The sequence below is a fragment of the Staurois parvus genome, unplaced genomic scaffold (assembly GCF_062004578.1).
Source record: "Staurois parvus isolate SC_StPar_1 unplaced genomic scaffold, SC_StPar_1.0 ptg000019l, whole genome shotgun sequence".
In the NCBI taxonomy this organism is placed as follows: Eukaryota; Metazoa; Chordata; class Amphibia; order Anura; family Ranidae; genus Staurois; species Staurois parvus.
Window position 1 is genome coordinate 24,874,691 of NW_028317815.1, and position 17,674 is coordinate 24,892,364.

A 17,674-nucleotide genomic window follows, 5' to 3' on the forward strand; every position below is an offset into this window, starting at 1 on the left:
TTCCCCATATATGGCCAGGGAGGCAGTAAACACAGATGGCTGGGCCTCGGTACTGCCCAGGGGCGGACTGACCATTTGGAAACTCGGGCACTGCCCGAGGGCCCGGGGTCAGTAGGGGGGCCCATGAGATGCCCCTAGTACCTTTTTCATAGGCTTTTTTGAGTTTGGGCAAGGACACAGGGGCCCCATGATCCCCTATTGCCTGGGGGCCCCATGAGTTGTCAGTCTGCCCCTGGTACTGCCACCCTAAAGTGTAAAATACAGAAAACACTAGCAGAAAATGTGCTAGACTGAACCCTAAAAAAGTGAACATATAATTTTAGTTTTTGTTTACATACACTTGTTTGTTTAACCACTTGCCTTCCAGAGGATTTCCCCCCCCCTTCCTGACCAGGCCATTCTTTGCAGTATGGCGCTGTGTTACTTTTACTGACAATTGCGCGGTCATGCAGCGCTGTACCGAAATTAAATTTACGTCCTTTCTTTCCCACAAATTGAGCTTTGTTTCAGTTGTACTGGATCACCTGTGCGGTTTTATTTTTTACGCTATACAAAAAAGGCCGACAATTTTGAGAAAAAATTATATTTTTGACTTTTTGCTATTAAACATGTCCGGCAAAAAAATTTAAAAAAATCTAATTTCGTCATAAATTTAGGCCAAAATGAATTCTGCTCCATGTCTTTGCTATTAAAAATCCCAATACATGTAAATTGAGTGGTTTGCGTGAGAGTTTTAAATGTTTAAAAATGGTGGTATAGATACTGGAATTTTTTTTTTAATTATTTTTATCTGTAATGGCGGCGATCAGGGACTTATAGTGGGACTGCGGCAGACATTCTGACAGTGGGGGGAACTGACTTGGTGTCACTGACATACCCAGTGACACCAATACAGTGATCAGTGCTAAAAAAAAAGCACTGACACTGTACTAATGGCACTGGGCAGGAAGGGGTTAACATTAGGGGTGATCAAAGGGTTAACTGTGTGCTGGGAGTGTTTTACATAGGGGGCCATGCCAGTGTGCTTCAATGTAAGCACACTGCTTTGGATGGCTGTGCTGTGCACAGCCATCCAAAGCAGTGTGCCCAAGCTAACAGGCAGAACTGTTAGTAAACAAAACAGCCCCCCCCCCCATTGGAGATCGTTGGAAATCACTGGGCGACGGTGAGTAATCACCATCCAAGACCCGGTGATTGACAGCCGCGGCCACGACTGGCTGTCTGGGTAGGGTGCACGCCCCCTATCTGGAATAGCAAAATCACGTATATATACTTGATTTTGGGTACCCGTGCAGCTCTGTAGCAGTATTTCTGCTATAGGGTGGATGGGAAGCAGTTAACTTGGCCATATACTAGGTTTATATATAGCATACATAAACATATTTTGATTAGCCTATATACAGTTAATGAAATCACACTGAATTGTGCACATAAACCTAAGGCTCTCAGTCAGTTGAGAAGTGAACTGCTCTGAGACATCTGGATAGAAAAGTTATGTAGGATGGTATCTAAAATAGAATCACAATTAATTTAGTAATTCTGGATCATTTCTTGAACATATGGTCATGTAGTCCCCACTGTGTTCATCTTCGCTCACCCAGCAGGAATGAATATGGTGATGTTTTCAGAGCAGCCATTTGTTGTAGTTTTCTGTGACTATGTACAGTAATACATTACCAATGTTCTAGGAGTTGATGTGATGCATTAGTCTATAATGGTTCTGTCTGCTGCCTATTTTGTACAACCTTTTACATTATTCTTTGTAAGTGGATATTTTCTAGTGAAAATAAGCAATGAAACTGTGGCACCAGGCAAATATATACTTGGTATATATGTCTCATACTCAAATGTCCTTCTAACGTGTAAAGTGTTAGGAATTATATCACAAACAATGACAAACAAAATAAAAAGTGAAATTACTCTGCAAACTTCATGCACTCACTAGGCTATCCTATATGCATTTAAAGTAAGAAATAACAGTTCTTAAATGTTTAACTATAGCAGCTAGAGGCAATTGCTGTTCCTGTAGCACCCAAACCATAAGTTCCAACATGCTAAGTACTGGTTGTAAGAAAAAATTGAAGCTTAAAATGAATATAAACTGAATGACATCTAGTTTGCTAAAAAGCACTGTGTATCATACACGATTGCCAAGTTTAAGGTATTAGGAATGAAATACTGTATTCACCTTTTTCCTTTTTTTAATCTCAATATTGTTGATCTTCTGCTGTCTGAGCCATACCCTGTCTACATGCACTCATTGCAGTGTCATGCAAGCATTATTGCTCTGGACAGGCTTCCTGATATTGACAGGAGTGGACAATGCCTGCACAATGGAATGTTGAAGCATAGGGGAATATTTGGTTCATTTTGGGAGTCCTGTTTTAGGCATCGTAGAGAAACACTCTCAGCGCACTAGAGGCTCATATCCTGTTAAATGCACAAAAAGTCCATGATAGTCCATAAGTGTCCATCACTCTATACCCGCTTAGGTGGCAGCCATCACAGAGTATGCCAACTCTACAGAGATGATTGTATAAGAAAGAAGAGAGAGAGGTGCCTTCTAAGTGCAGTATATAACACAATTTAACCACTTGCCGCCCAGCCGCCATTTGGCCATATGGCGTCCTTCCTGAATCGCACTTTGCGCATGCCCGCAGGGCCGTCCTGTTGCGAGATCTGTCACCGGCCGTGTACCTCGGACCCGGCCAATGATAGACCTGTGTACCGACCCCGTTGCCAGTACCATGTGAACTGCTGTGACCAATCACAGCAGGTCACATGACAGTTGTACACAATGGATGGCTTCCTTTCATGCCATCCATTATATACAAGTGTGTCTATCTGTGAATGGTCACAGCAATCACATGCACAGGATGGGCCAATCACAGTCCATCTGCGTCATGTGATTAGCCATGGCCAATCACAACTAATCACAAAAAAAAAAACCTGAATTAATCGATTTCATTCAGTTAAATGCTTGCTTATAGCAAAGAAATTCTTTGCTATAATCAATCAAAATGTGTGAAACAAAATACTGATCACTTCCCCAAAGTAGTACAATGTTACTATAGTGACATTATACTACTTTGGTCATAGTGCAATATAAAAAAAAAATCTTAAAATAAGAAAAACAATTTAATAAAAAATAAAAGAAAAAAAATTGAAAAAAAGTATAATTTTTTTTTTCGTACTGTCACCAGTTAGTGTCCCTGATCACCGCCACACCAGTTACTGTATATGCTGATGCTGTACTGCACTGGTGACAGTATGTAAAAAAAAAATTGTGAAATACGTCGGACTGTCTACTTTGCAATAAGGGGTCATTTGAGGGATATCTATACTGTTTTGACAATGTTGGGCCTCAAGAAATTAGATTGGCTGTCAGTACTTCAGGATTGGTCAATTTTCAGATATATTCCATAGTTTGTGAACTCTATAACTGTCCTACAGACTAAATAATACATCCTAATTTTGGTTATTTTCACCAAAGAAATGTGGCAGAATACATCTTGGCCTAAATTTATGAAGAACAATTATTTATTTGCAAACTTTTATAACAGAAACAAAGAAAAACATGTTTTTTTCAAAATGTTTGGTCTTTTTTTGTTAATTTGGCAAAAAATAAAAACCCCATTGTTGATTAAATACCACCAAAAGAAAGCTCTAGTTGTGTGAACAAAATGATATTTTTATATATGAGAATTTTAGTTAGGGTACAGTGTTGCATTACCGTGCAATTGTCATTCAAATTGTAAGAGCGCTGAAACCTGAAAATTGGCATGGGCAGGAAGGGGGTAAAAGTGCCCGGTATTGAAGTGGTTAATAAACCACTGTATAAAAAACTCACAATAGTGAAGAAGTAAAAAAGCCCATCAATAAGGGATAATCTCCAGGTTTGCTGCCTTGATTCACATCCTGCAGAATTCTGTCCGACTAAACACGATTTCTTCTGCGCTCTAGGACCCAGGCGGGTGGCAAATAGATGAAACCAGAACTGGAAAAAAATGACCACCAGTGCATCAAAGGTTATGCAGCTCCAAACAAGGCTGGGGAAGCCTGACCAACACTACAAAGCGAAACAAAAACGAGAAGCGCACAAACCTTGCGCATTACCTCCGTAAACAAAAATTTTATTAATAAGAAAGGTACTCACAAACAGCGAATAAAATCAGGCATGTAAGTCCTCACAGGGACTTCAAAGATAAGGAGCCAGCGCGAGTCCCATCGTGGGGGTAGACACTCAGTTCAGCTGACGCATTTCGAAGGCCAAACCTTCTTCATCAGAGCTGACTGAACTGAGAGTGATCGCTCCCATTTATGTCCCAGGACTGAAATATTGACCCTCCCCTCTGGGTTGGGCAGTCACAGGATGTATTCCCACATGATGGCGTGGCTTGTGCAGATCGGGAGGTGGAGATCTCATGTGTCAGGCTGGTCGGTCATATTCCATGTTTAGCAGCAGAGGGAGATCTGCATAGTAGGAGGGTCTCCTACTATGGCTCTAGACTGCTGCTAAACATGGATCTGCCCAACCGATCTGCACAAGCCACGCCATCATGTGGGAATACATCCTGTGACTGCCCAACCCAGAGGGGAGGGTCAATATTTCAGTCCTGGGACATAAATGGGAGCGATCACTCTCAGTCCAGTCAGCTCTGATGAAGAAGGTTTGGCCTTCGAAACGCGTCAGTTGAACTGAGTGTCTACCCCCACGATGGGACTCTCGCTGGCTCCTTATCTTTGAAGTCCCTGTGAGGACTTACATGCCTGATTTTATTCGCTGTTTGTGAGTACCTTTCTTATTAATAAAATTTTTGTTTACTGAGGTAATGCGCAAGGTTTGTGCGCTTCTCGTTTTTGTTTCGCTTTGAAGTCTGTCCGACTGCCATGGGACCACCGTGGGTGAGTCTCCTACCACTCATGGTGGTCCCATTGTAGTCGGATGGATTTCTGCAGGATGTGGATGAAGGTGGCAAACCTGGAGATTATCCCTTATTGATGGGCTTTTGTACTTCTTCACTATTGCGAGTTTTTTTTACAGTGGCTTATTAAATTGTGTTATATACTGCACTTCTTATACATTCATGTTTTAGGTGTCTTCTAGTCCTGTTTGGCCAGCCACAGATTAATCGATTTTCTCAGGGATGGAAGGAAAGAAAATCACTTGATTCCGCCATCAACACAGTCGGTGTTGATGGGGGAATGACTCTGCAGCGCTATCATATTCTGCAGGCAGGGGGAGTACAGGGAGCTTTCCCAGCTGGCAGAATACAATAATTACTGCTAGCGGCTATAGCCATGGGCAGTAATCAAATTCTAAAATTCCAACAGGCTGGTTGTACCCAAGTTCATTGATAGATTGACTTGGGTACAATCAGCCTGCCCATTGATGGAATTAATCTCAGCCTGCTAAAGCCACTAAGTTATCTGAATGTGCTAAACCTGCATTAACAAATTGGACTGAAGAAGACAAAAACGTGTATCAGACCCTTTAGTCTTTAAAGAACAACTCAGTTTTTGTTGAGAAAAAAAATAATTCCCTCTGAGTGATCTATGTACATTGCAAGGATTTTTACACATTTTGTTGAAGATTCCTACCTGTTTCTGTTCTGAAGAAATAGCTGTTTGTTGTGTGCAGAGTGAATCTGAGTGGGAGTGACTTTTTATTATTAATTAGCTGATGCACTCTCAGTGTTCTAATGAGGAATATTGCAGTGTTTGCATTTCCTTACAAGTGGTTAATCCTTTGGGAGTTTCTAATCAAAAACAAAATTTTGTTGCAGATGGAGCCTAAAATCTGATTTGTATCTTAGTGAAGACTTCTTAAAAAACCAGTCACAAGCAGGAAATAACATTACTGGGGAAGTTATGTACACTGGCTGTGTACAACAGGCCTCCAGGTTGCCATATTGCATTGAATTTTACAAAACCTACAGTGCTGCAAATTGAAAAGGATAGGTAAATTTTAATAACATTCAATTACAATATGATTTGAGTAGCAATTGTATATGCTATCTTAATTTTCTATTTTTCACCATGAAAGTAGAGTTATACTTTAAGCAGCTGAGAACTTGTTTTATGTGCATCTTTCAAACGTTTAGGGAAATTAAACTTGATTACATTTACTATATTGCTTTTCTTCTCATTGTAAGGTGCAAAAATGAATGATATAAACTGCAATGCACTGTTATCCAGAATTTACTCAATAGTGGCATAAATTAAAGTGCCCCTAGCTAACAACTGTTTCACCCACAAACAACAAAACTACTCTCTCATTGCACTTAAAGTGGAAGTGAAGGCTACATATGAGTCTGCTTAAAGTCACGGATTCCCCCTCCCCCCCACACTATCTATGCTGTATACTAGGTGTGTGTACATACCCTTTTTTTTATCTGCTTCAGTGCAGTCACTTGATGCAGAAGCCCTGACTCCCCTGTGTCATGGAATGGATGCTGCAGGGGAGAAGGGGAATTTCTAACATTGGATGGGCAATTGAAGTCACTGGGGTGACGTCACAGCTCCCTGTTGTCAAGTGCTCCATGATACAGAGGAGTCAGAGCGTCTGCATAATGTTACTGCACAGAAGTAAGTTGAAAAACTATTTAACCACATTTTTTTTTACCAGCAGTATACAGCAAAAGTAGGAGGAGAAGGAAGACCCTTCAGGTCTGATATGGATCTGAAGGGGAACCCCACACCAAAAAATAAAAAAGTTGTGGGGTCCCTCCAAAATCTGAACCAGATATTTATCTGAGCATGCAGCTCGGCAGGTCAGCAAATGGGGGAGGATGAGCAAGCGCCCCCCCTTGAACCATATCAGGCCACATGCTCTCAACATGGGGGGTGCTTTGGGATAAAGGGGCTGCCTCAAAGCACCTTGTCCTCATGTTGATGGGGACAAGGGTCTCTTCCCCACAACCCTGGGTGCTGGTTGTGGGAGTCAGTGGGAGAGGGGCTAATCAGAATCTGGAAGCACCCTTTAACAAGGGGGGGCCCAGATTCCAGCCCCCCCCCCAGTGAATGAGTATAGGGTACATAGTAGTTAGAAAATTAAGAAAAACACACCAGTTTTTGAAAAGTCCTTTATTAAAAACAAACCAAAAAAAAAAGTCCCCCAAAGTAGATCCAACGCCAATCACAATGAACGCTGGCCTCTGACCCGAAAAAAAAGAGCTCTGCACTCAATGAAGGCTCCAGCTGTCTCACACCTCCGCAGTCTGACAACTCTTAAATATGAAAGGGTCAGGGTCACCCAATTACTTCGTTGGGTGACTCCACCCCCTTGTGACATAATCAACACAGCATGTCCCGGTTGATGATGTCACAAGTAACGGGGTCATCCAGTGATGTCATTGGGTGGCCCCACTCCTTTGTTATTTAAGAACTGTCAAACAATGGAAGTGTGAGACAGAAGGAGTCTTCATGGAATGTGGAGCTCCTTTTTTTTCCCCCGAGTCAGTGGTGCGTTCACAGTGATTGATGTTGGATCTACTTTGGGGGACATTTGTGTTTTTTCTAACTTTTTACACATTTTTGGTACTATGGTACTATGTACCCCTACTCATTCACATGGGGGGCAGGATCTGGGGGCCTCCTTGTTAAAGGGGGGCTTCCAAATTCTGATAAGCCACCCACCCGCAGACCCCCACAATCACCGCACAGGTTTGTGGGGAAGAAACCCTTGTCCCCATCAACAGGGTGCTTTGCGGGGAGCCCCCCACACCAAAGCACCTCCCTATGTTGCGGGCATGTGGCCTGGTATGGTTCGGGGGGGAGGGGTGCTCGCTTGTCTTCCCATTTCCTGACCTGCCAGGCTGCATGCTTAGATAAGGGTCTGGTATGGGTTTTGGGGGGGCCCCAGGCTGCTTTTTTTCTTAATTTTTAATTGCCAGCAGTTATTTGTTTACATTCATCTGTCAGTAGGGAAACCACTGACAGCTGATAAGTCATCGATTGTTAAGGTTGCAATGGCCAGTTTCCCGACCCTTTACTTAACAACCAGCTATTTTTACCACAGAATTAGGATCGGTCAATTCATTTTTGACTGATTTGAATTGTTCTGAAAATCTGAAATTCATTAGAAAACAAATAAATAAAATGAAACATTTTTTTTTAATGAAATTCAATACTATTGTTATTCGGAAATTCAGATGCATACAAATCTCTGATTAACTAAAAATTTGTCCGAAATTAGATTCAAACCGAAACAGATTGTACAGGTCTAGAAAGGATTATCGATTTCGCTTTTTAACCTTTCTGTGATGGGAAGGTAATACAATTGGTGAGCATATTTCTAATTTGTTACAGAAGAGCACTTATCTGGGAAAAAGTTGAGCACAAAGTTTGAAGTGAAGAGAGGGTCATGCTTATATAAGAGACATTCACTAACAATATTTTTAACATACTTTATTATCTATATGTGTAGATATAACTGTTTTTAGAATTGTGTTTTTGCACTTTATTCATATAAAATGGATATATGCACTTTAATGTTTAATATATGGGGGCATGATGGTATAAGCACTGCAGATGTTATTATTTGATTTGCTGTTACATGTTTTATACACTTTTTGAGCAGTAGCTGCTATATTTATTTATGGATAGTGTGGATAGCATAGTGCTTCAGATACTGTATTATATATGGTATTCTATTTGCTCTGAAAGTAAAGGTGCACTTTATCATCTGTAATATATTGAGTTAATTATTTCAATGAGAGAAATTAAATAAAACAGGTATATTTTAATGTTCTGAACATCTTTGAAAAAGCCAGTTAAAAAAAACTGTTGCATCTATAAATTGTAGACAACTCCAAACGCCTACAGCTATGATCAAATGTTGAACTTTCGTTAATAGAACACAGAAAGTGCATCAACTGATTAATAATGAACCAGTCACTCCCACTCAGAATGAATATGTGAAGAGTCTGGTGAAACAAAGAGCTATTTTTTCAGCAACAAAACACAGGAATCTGTTAAAAAAGTTTGTTTAAGTCCCTGAAAAGTACATTGATCCCCCAGAGGGGATTATTTTTTTGCAACTAAAGATATATTTTTATTTAACGGGCGGCACAGTGGCTTAGTGGTTAGCACGTCTGTCTTACAGTAAATGGGTCTTTGGTTCGATTCCCGACCATGGCGCCTCCTGCATGGAGTTTGCATGTTCTCCCTGTGCCTGCATGGATTTCCTCCGGGTACTCTGGTTTCCTCCCACACTCCAAAGACATGCTGGTAGGTTAATTGGATCCTGTCTACATTGGCCCTAGTATGTGTATGTATGAATGTAAGTTAGGGACCTTAGATTGTACACCCCATGAGGGTTAGGGACTGATGTGAATGTTCAATATATATATATAAAGCGCTGTGTAAATTGACAGTGCTATATAAGTACCTGAAATAAATAAATAAAATAAATTTAACCAGAATGAAAAAGGGGCTCTGCATGAAAAGCTGGAAACACAAAATAACTTTTCAGGTATTGCTACAAATGAACAAACAAATGGAAACCAACCACAACCTATAACTTGCAGAAAACATAGAAGGGTGATGCATGTCTTAAAACAACAAACATAAATTCCCAGCTCACTTACCAGCCAGTCTGCAACAAACCAAATTACCCTTTCTACCAGGTCACGTTAAAAAAAGGTCTTAGTTTGCACACATTTGCAAAAATATGCGGAAGCTGCAGAGACCACGTCACGACACTCCAGTGTACTGCAGTCCTAACTCTATGAAATGTGAGAGTCTCTAAATTTGGAGCACATATATAATAATGGATAGACTGGGGGCACCCAGCAATAGCACAATGGCAGTGAATGTATCCATAAGTGAAGGTTGCAGAGGCCAAGTCACTGCACCCCCCCATGTACTGCAGTTACCATTTCTGTGTACTGTTGGTGAACTAGTGAGGGGGACTGGATAGTTTTGCTGCAAATGTGCTATTACTGGACTGCAGTACACAGGGGTTCCACAACGTGGCCTCTGCAGCTTCCGTACATATTTGCAAATGTAATTTGGTTTCTTGCGGGCTGGCTGGTAAATGAGCTAGGAATTTTTGTTTGTTGTTTTTTGACATGCTTACCCTTCCATGTGCTCCTTGCTGCAAAGTCCAGTTATAGGTTGGGAAGGTAGCTATTTGTTTGTACTGTTGGTGAATTGGGGAGGGGACACACTGGATATCTTTGCTGCCATTGTGCTATTGCTGGGTGTCCAGTACATCCATATTCCTTTAGGGAGTGGTGGGCTCCCTCCAGGCATGCTTGCCCTCAATCTATTAAATATTTGTGCTCCAACTTTGGAGAATCTCAATATGTATAGAGTTAGGACTGCAGTACACTGGGGTGCCGTGACGTGGCCTCTGCAGCTTACACATATACACTATATTGCCAAAAGTATTGGGCTGGGGTGTCATTAAACTTCATGTGCATGAAAAGGCAGGCATGCCTTTACATGCACATGAACTTTTATGGCATCCCAGTCTTAGTCTGTAGGGTTCAATATTGAGTTGGCCCACCCTTTGCAGCTATAATAGCTTCAACTCTTCTGGGAAGGCTGTCCACAAGGGTTTGGAGTGTGTCTATGGGAATGTTTGACCATTCTTCCAGAAACACATTTGTGAGGTCAGGCAAATTCCTTCACCCCAAACTCGATCATCCATGTCTTTATGGACCTTGCTTTCTGCACTGGTGCGCAGACTGTGGGAACAGTTTGGGGATGGCCCCTTTCTGTTCCAACATAAGTTGGGAGCATGACATTGTCCAAAATGCCTTGGTTTGCTGATGCCTTAAGAGTTTCCTTCACTAGAACTAAGGGGTCAAGCTCAACCCCTGATAAACAACCCCACACCATAATCCCCCCTCCACTAAACTTTACACTTGGCACAATACATTCAGGCAAGTACCGCTCTCCTGGCAACTGCCAAACTGAGACACATTCATTGGATTGCCATACAGAGAAGTGTGATTCATCATGTAAGGCTTGGATGCAGCTGCTCAGCTATTGAAACCCATTCCAAGAAGCTCTCTACACACTGTCGTTGTGCTAATCTGAAATCCGCACAAAGTTTATAGGTCTTTAGCTATTGATTGTGCAGACAGTTGGTGACTTTGCGTACTGTGCGCTTCACCATGTGCTGACCCCCGTTTGTTAAAAGGCCTACTACTTCGTGGCAGAGTTGCTGTTGTTCCCATTTGCTTCCACTTTGTTATAATACTACTAACAGTTGACCATGGAATATTTAGTAGCAAGGACATTTCATGAATGGATTTTATTGCACAGGTGGCAACCTATTACAATACCATGACTGAATTCCCTGAGCTCCTGAGAGCCACCCATTCTTTCAGAAATGTTTATAGAAGTAGTCTGCATGCATAGGTGCTTGATTTTATAAACCTATGGCCATGGAAGTGATTAGAACACCTGATATCCAACTATTTGTAGGAGTGTCCAAATACTTTTGGCAATCTAGTGTTTTTACAAAATGTGTGAAAACTAAAACCCTTGTTTTAATGTGACCTGTTAGACAAGGTAATTTGGGTTGTTGCTGACTGGCTGGTAAGTGAGCTGGGAATTTTCGTTTGCTGTTTTTTGAATAGCAACAACTGAAACCTTATAAAAGTTGTACCATCTCTATGTAATTGTTCAGTATATTATACAATGAAAAACACACAAGAAATGTTTTTTACACAACAAAGTAGGGCTAGGGATTTTGCTTTAATGTCAGACCCACTCCCTTTTTTTAGTATACCTCCTGATAACAAGTGAACATCAGTAGAGTCATTGAGCAAGCCAAGAAAAAGCCTAACGTAGGTGGTGAGCACACTACAGGACATTTATAAAGATAGACACTCTGAAGACTGCACTGAGTTAAGTCTTTTGTGCAAGACACTAAACAAATGTGTCTAGGGATAATATTTACAATAATAATAGTATATTTTGCAACTTTGCTTGTAAAACAAAAGAATTTCTTACATGCCTTAAACCCTCCCGGTCCACCAAAACGCATGTCTGTAATAGTGAAGTAGACCTCACATTTTTTACTTTAGTATTTCCAGTATCCAATTACTTAAAAAAGGGCCAACTTTAGAATTGTATTCAATGTATCTCAGTTCTTTTGAAATCATAGCTATATTTGAGACTGGATCTATAATAACCTGCTATATATAATTTAATTTGGAGCTGTCAATACAAACCGTGTGTGGGCATTACAGTGATGTAAAATAGCTTGTGTGTGATTTTTCTTACCTCTGCTCATCAGTGGGAGGTGAATGAGCCTTATTTTAATCTAATTATAAGTGATTGCAGGAAGAGCTATTCCAGCCAACATGTGTGTTGGCAGCAACTAAAGAGAGCCAACCCTGGAAAATGGCTGTACAGAAGTGAAAATCTAAACCTGAGTGGATGTTATGGGACAATTCAGACTGTATGACATAGTTCTCCCTCAACAACTTTGCTAAATAATGTCTAAGGTTCTTTGTAGCATCAATCTGAAAATTTTGCTGCATGAATGCATACATTTATGCCAGAAAGAATATACTTACTGTTTTATTCTTATTGTAGAGTTTAAATGTTTCTGTTGCTTTATCCTCTCCTCCATCAGTAAACAACATAATGATCTTATTACAGTTTGCTCTTGATACATTAGTCTGTAAAGCAAATGAAAGCAAATTTTCTTTACTAAAAATATAACAACCATAAACAATCCTACTTTATTTTAATATTGTATATTAAATTATATTTATGCAATCTATCATAGCCTTTGCAAATATTTAACAGATGAAGCATTGACATTAATAGATTTGTGGTCTTTAAAGGCTCAGTCCCAGCAAGTGATATTTTAGTCATATATAGGGCCAGTCCGTTAAAAAAGTAATATGAGCAATATGTAGCCAGAGTCTTGCGGGCTCAGTCCAGTAACAAGACCTTTATTACATAGTACTTGGCTCTGTTCCCACCCACCAACGTCTTACCCCTTGTGGGGTATGGGAGGATTCTGTTTTTGCACTACTCTTCCAATCATAAGAACCATGACATGAATACAAGATTATTATTATTATGCAGGATTTATATAGCGCCAACAGTTTGCGCAGCGCTTTACAATATAAAGGAGACAGTACAATTACAATACATTTCAGTAAAGAAGGAATAGGAGGGCTCTGCTCGTGGAGCTTACAATCTAAAGGAAGGCGGAGGTGATACAAAAGGTGATAACTGCGGGGGATGATCTGGCGGCAGTGATTCAAGTACAGTTCTTAGGTGGAGGTGGGGTAGGCTTCCCTGAAGAAGTGAGTTTTCAAAGATCGCCTAAAGGCAGACAGAGTGGGGGCTGACTAGACATGCTGTGGTAGGGAGTTCCAGAGGATGGGAGAGGCTCTGGAGAAGTCCTGGAGGCGAGAGTGGGAGGAGGTGATGAGGGAGCTAGAGAGGAGGATATCATGGGAGGAGCGGAGAAGATACCTCTGAGGCTGCTGGGTCAGATCAGTGTCAGGGTAATGGGCCTTAAAAAGATGATATTACACTGACCAAAGTACCACTACTGAAACTAGTAAATTACAATCAGGATCTTAGTCTATGGAACTGAGAGCCGTTATTCTATATTTACACTTGGGTGTATGGCACTGTATCTTCCTGTGACACAATTTCTATATATTAATGCAGTAACTCACTGTGATGGTGGAGAAGATTATAAAAGCCTAATTATAAAAGCCTAATTTGTTATTTTACCCACATTAACCACTTGCCGTCTGGAAGATTTACCCCCTTCATGATCAGGTCATTTTTTGTTATATGGTGCTGTGCTATTTAAACTGATAATTGTGCAGTCACGCAACACTGTACACAAATGAAATGTATTTATTTTTTTTCACACAATATTTTAAATTTTTTGCTGTAAAACATCCAATAAAAAAATAAAGTTTCTTCATAAATTTAGGCCAAAATGTTTTCTGCTACATGTCTTTTGTAAAAAAAAATGGTGACAATCAGTGACTTATAGAGGAACTGTGATAGTATGGTGGGCATTCTGGCACTGACACTGGGTGGGAACTGACTAACTGCCACTGACATTTCCTTTGACACTGACACTGTACTAATGACACTGGGCAGGAAGGGGTTAGCTGTGCGTTAGGGGGTGATTACACTGTGCACTGTGTGCTGCTTTACTAGGAGATGTGCTGGTTTTTGCAGAGAGAACAAAACTAGATCAAAGCCCCCAATGACAGGAGAGAGATCTGTGTTGTTTACACTCACAGATCTCTCTCCTGTCAGCTGCTCCGCCTATCACCATGTCACAGCCATGAATTGCTGGCTGGGATTTACACCTACATGAGCCAATGACAGCACGGGTAGGACGGTGTGCACTCTCTGCCTGGAATTGCAAAATTACGAATATATACCGATTCCAATTGATGTTCCTAATGGTGATTACCAGACTATTGCATTTTATGGGAAGGCTATGCACTCTTTATAGTGACATGATTGTATGGGCAATGTACCTTGTTTGAACACATAAGGATGGTGGTGACAATTTGGGAGTGAGTAAGGATCACAACATTAGAGAAGGCTTATTTATGATAAATTCTTTACATAGTTCATCAAAATAGAGGTGCCTTTGGAGCATCATTTACACTCTAACAACCACAGCCCTGTTGTACTGTGAAATTTGTTGTGCTGGAATTAGTATGTACATGTGGAAGAAGTCTCATACATTAATAAAAGCTATTCACATTAGGTCACATTAGGCAAACACTTCACATGTTATACTGAGCAACTGAGAACACTGCTGGAATGTTATATTTATTGAGGCACAGTGTCCAGGAATCTAAGGAGGCTGAAAAACATAGTTTTGAAACTAACTGCCATCATGAAGATCAGCAATGAAAGACTAATATCTATGTAAAACCCCTTTATAGGTCATTATACAGTTTGTATTTTCACAAATGTATCATTGCCCAGTTTTGTATCTTTAGGTGGGAGGATCAATCTGCTAATGATCTGTATGAAAGAGGACCTTACATTACACCAATAAGGGATGATATATATGCTTAGAGTGAATATCTCCAATGCCATTCTGAATATATTGAGACTACTTTGAGGAATTGTTACTTTTTAAAGCACTGTGCCTATGTTTTTGGGTTTATCTAACAGTCATTCATGGGTGATATATGCATCACTCTTTATATCTAGTTTGCCATCTTTTTATTTGCCTATTGTTGGCTTGATATATGTAAGGTCTACTCCTTCATTAGGGTTCCAGTAACTGTTCTGTTATTTATGATGAATTAGAACAATTAGAAAATTGGTAATTACAACTGCCTATCCATTAGGAAGATAGAAGTGTGCATTTCTCCCCCTTTCCCTAGACAGAATAAGAGGATACATTAAAGCTCAATTGTCCCTATTTGTGGTTAAAGAAAGGTTGGAGAATTTGTATATCTTCTATACATGAAATTATACATAGACTGTATAAACCAGTCTGGACTTTATACATTAACCACCTGGCTTCCCACCCCCATATTCACTTTTTCATCCAGACCTGATCTTACTTCAAGTGAGGAGGAGTCCCCTTGATCTTCTGTATGGTAATATTTAGAGATTTTTATCCTTACTTAGTTCCATTCAGGTTTGTTGTTTGATATTTATGTCTCACATTTATACACTTTTAGAATCATTTACTACTGTGGATACATTTCTATCTGGGGTGGTTACCCAGGAAGGCCATATATCCATCCTTTAATGATGGTCAAGCTTATGAGAAGGAAGTCATTCTATCCATTGTGGTGGTTACCAAAAACATTTTTTTGAAGAATGATCTCCCTATGCAGATATTGTATGGAAAATATGAAAATTCTTTGATCAAGTAGTTAGGAACTTCATTGCCTTATGTGGATTCCTGATTGCCGAATAACTATTAGATCTGGAGACGCCAAATGTTTTTAACTTAGTGATTTTATAATGACCTGTTTACCATGTCTTTGTCTAACCTCTTTATGATCCATGTGATCGAATAAAGTTTTTTTGTAATTATTAATAATATTACTCCGCTTGGATTTTCAAGTAACCACTTTGTGTGAGCAGTATTGCACCTGTCATACTGCTATTTTTTATGTTGAATATGTATATCACCATTGTGGAAAAGGTACATTGGCAGGTGCATAAATATTGACAATATTGAAGGTGTGAATACCATGTCTCAGTAAGATAGGCGTCCATCTGCCAGGCATATTGTTTAGTATTAACATTCTTTGTAAAGAAAAAAAGATCCAGTCAATTGTTGTTATGAATTATATCAATGACTAAAATATTTTATTGTGTTTTTATCCATAGAAATCCAAAAGTCGGGATTCATTGAATTATGTATGATATGATGTATGCAAGGGACTGCAGGCTGAGGTACGAGTTGAGTCAAGATTTAGATTGTGCCATATCAGTATACTTTATAGGTACAATATTACACAAAAGGTATCTTATAGTACAGGAGTATTGAATTAAAATTCAAGGAGGTCTGGTCACTGGACTTTTCTTCTGGCCGAGGTCCGAATAGGGTGTGCCCATCAGTGTGCCCCCTTACATTAGGTGTCGCCATCAGAGTGCAACTTTACATCATGTATTCCCATCACACCAGTTGTTCCCATCAGAGTGCCCCTTTACATCAGGTATCCTGTCAGGAAAGGGCTCACCGCTGGGGGTGCTGTGGTTCACCTGCTCTATGGGCTGCAGTACCGGGTCTTACCAACGAGTGCCTTTCAGCAGCCAGGATCTCACCTCCTGCAATCAAGCCATCACCTGAGACTGATTGCAGGAGGTGTACTTAAGGAGGTGTACTTAAACAGTATTCAGGCCTGTAGTCAGTGCCTTGGTGTTTGTTTCCCATGAGCATGTATTATCCTATTTCCCTGAACCTGCTACCTGTTTCCTACTCCTGTTATCCGCTCCTGTTATCCGCTCTGTGTCATGTCTTCCTCCCTGTGCTCCATGCTTGATCTCCTGTGTATGACCCTGGCTTTTATTTCTGCATAAGTATATATATATATATATATATATTGGGTGAAGGTTTTGGGTTTTTTGTGTTTGCACTGTGCATTTTGTATACCGGTATATCTCATAATAAATCATATTATCCACATCACTCCTGAAGCCTGATATTCCCTGTGTCAGTCCACACATCTCTGGTCATATCCAGATAACTGACATATCCCCATCACATTGCCACTTTACATCAGGTATTCCCATCAGAGTGCCCTCTTACACTCAAAGTACCCCTTTCTATCATATTTCCCCATCAGAGTGCCCCTTTACATCATGTCCCCATCAGAGTGCCCCTTTACATCACATGTGGCCATCAGAGTGCCCATTTCCACAGTATGTGCCCATTTAACATAAAATGGGGCCATAAGAGTGCCCTTTAATATAAAATGTGCTAATCAGAGTGCCCTTTAATATAAAATGTGCCTATCCGCAAACGGTCCAAGCAGTGCTGCCGTCCGGACCGCCAGCCCGCAATGACAGATCTGCAGCTGAGCAGGGTGGTCGTCACGGCAACATGACATTACGTGTGCGCCCTGCCTCTTTCAACTCACTGTCTCTTTGGCTCCTGCTCCCTGCCTATACAACATTGTCCAGCAAGGATCCCGGCACAGCTCCTGTCTGCCCTCAAGGTAGGGTGTAGCCTTACAGG

General features: G+C 40.6%; 1 protein-coding gene across 5 annotated transcripts in view; it reads right to left on the minus strand.

The window, feature by feature from the left end:
* Nucleotides 1–17,674, minus strand: part of CACNA2D1 (calcium voltage-gated channel auxiliary subunit alpha2delta 1) — an 857,854-nt gene that overhangs the window by 216,532 nt on the left and 623,648 nt on the right. For all 5 annotated transcript variants that reach the window (XM_089685880.1, XM_089685888.1, XM_089685869.1 and 2 more), the window contains one exon: nucleotides 12,540–12,644. In XM_089685880.1, the coding sequence (XP_089542006.1) occupies nucleotides 12,540–12,644 (105 nt within the window). The remainder of the gene's footprint in view (nucleotides 1–12,539; nucleotides 12,645–17,674) is intronic.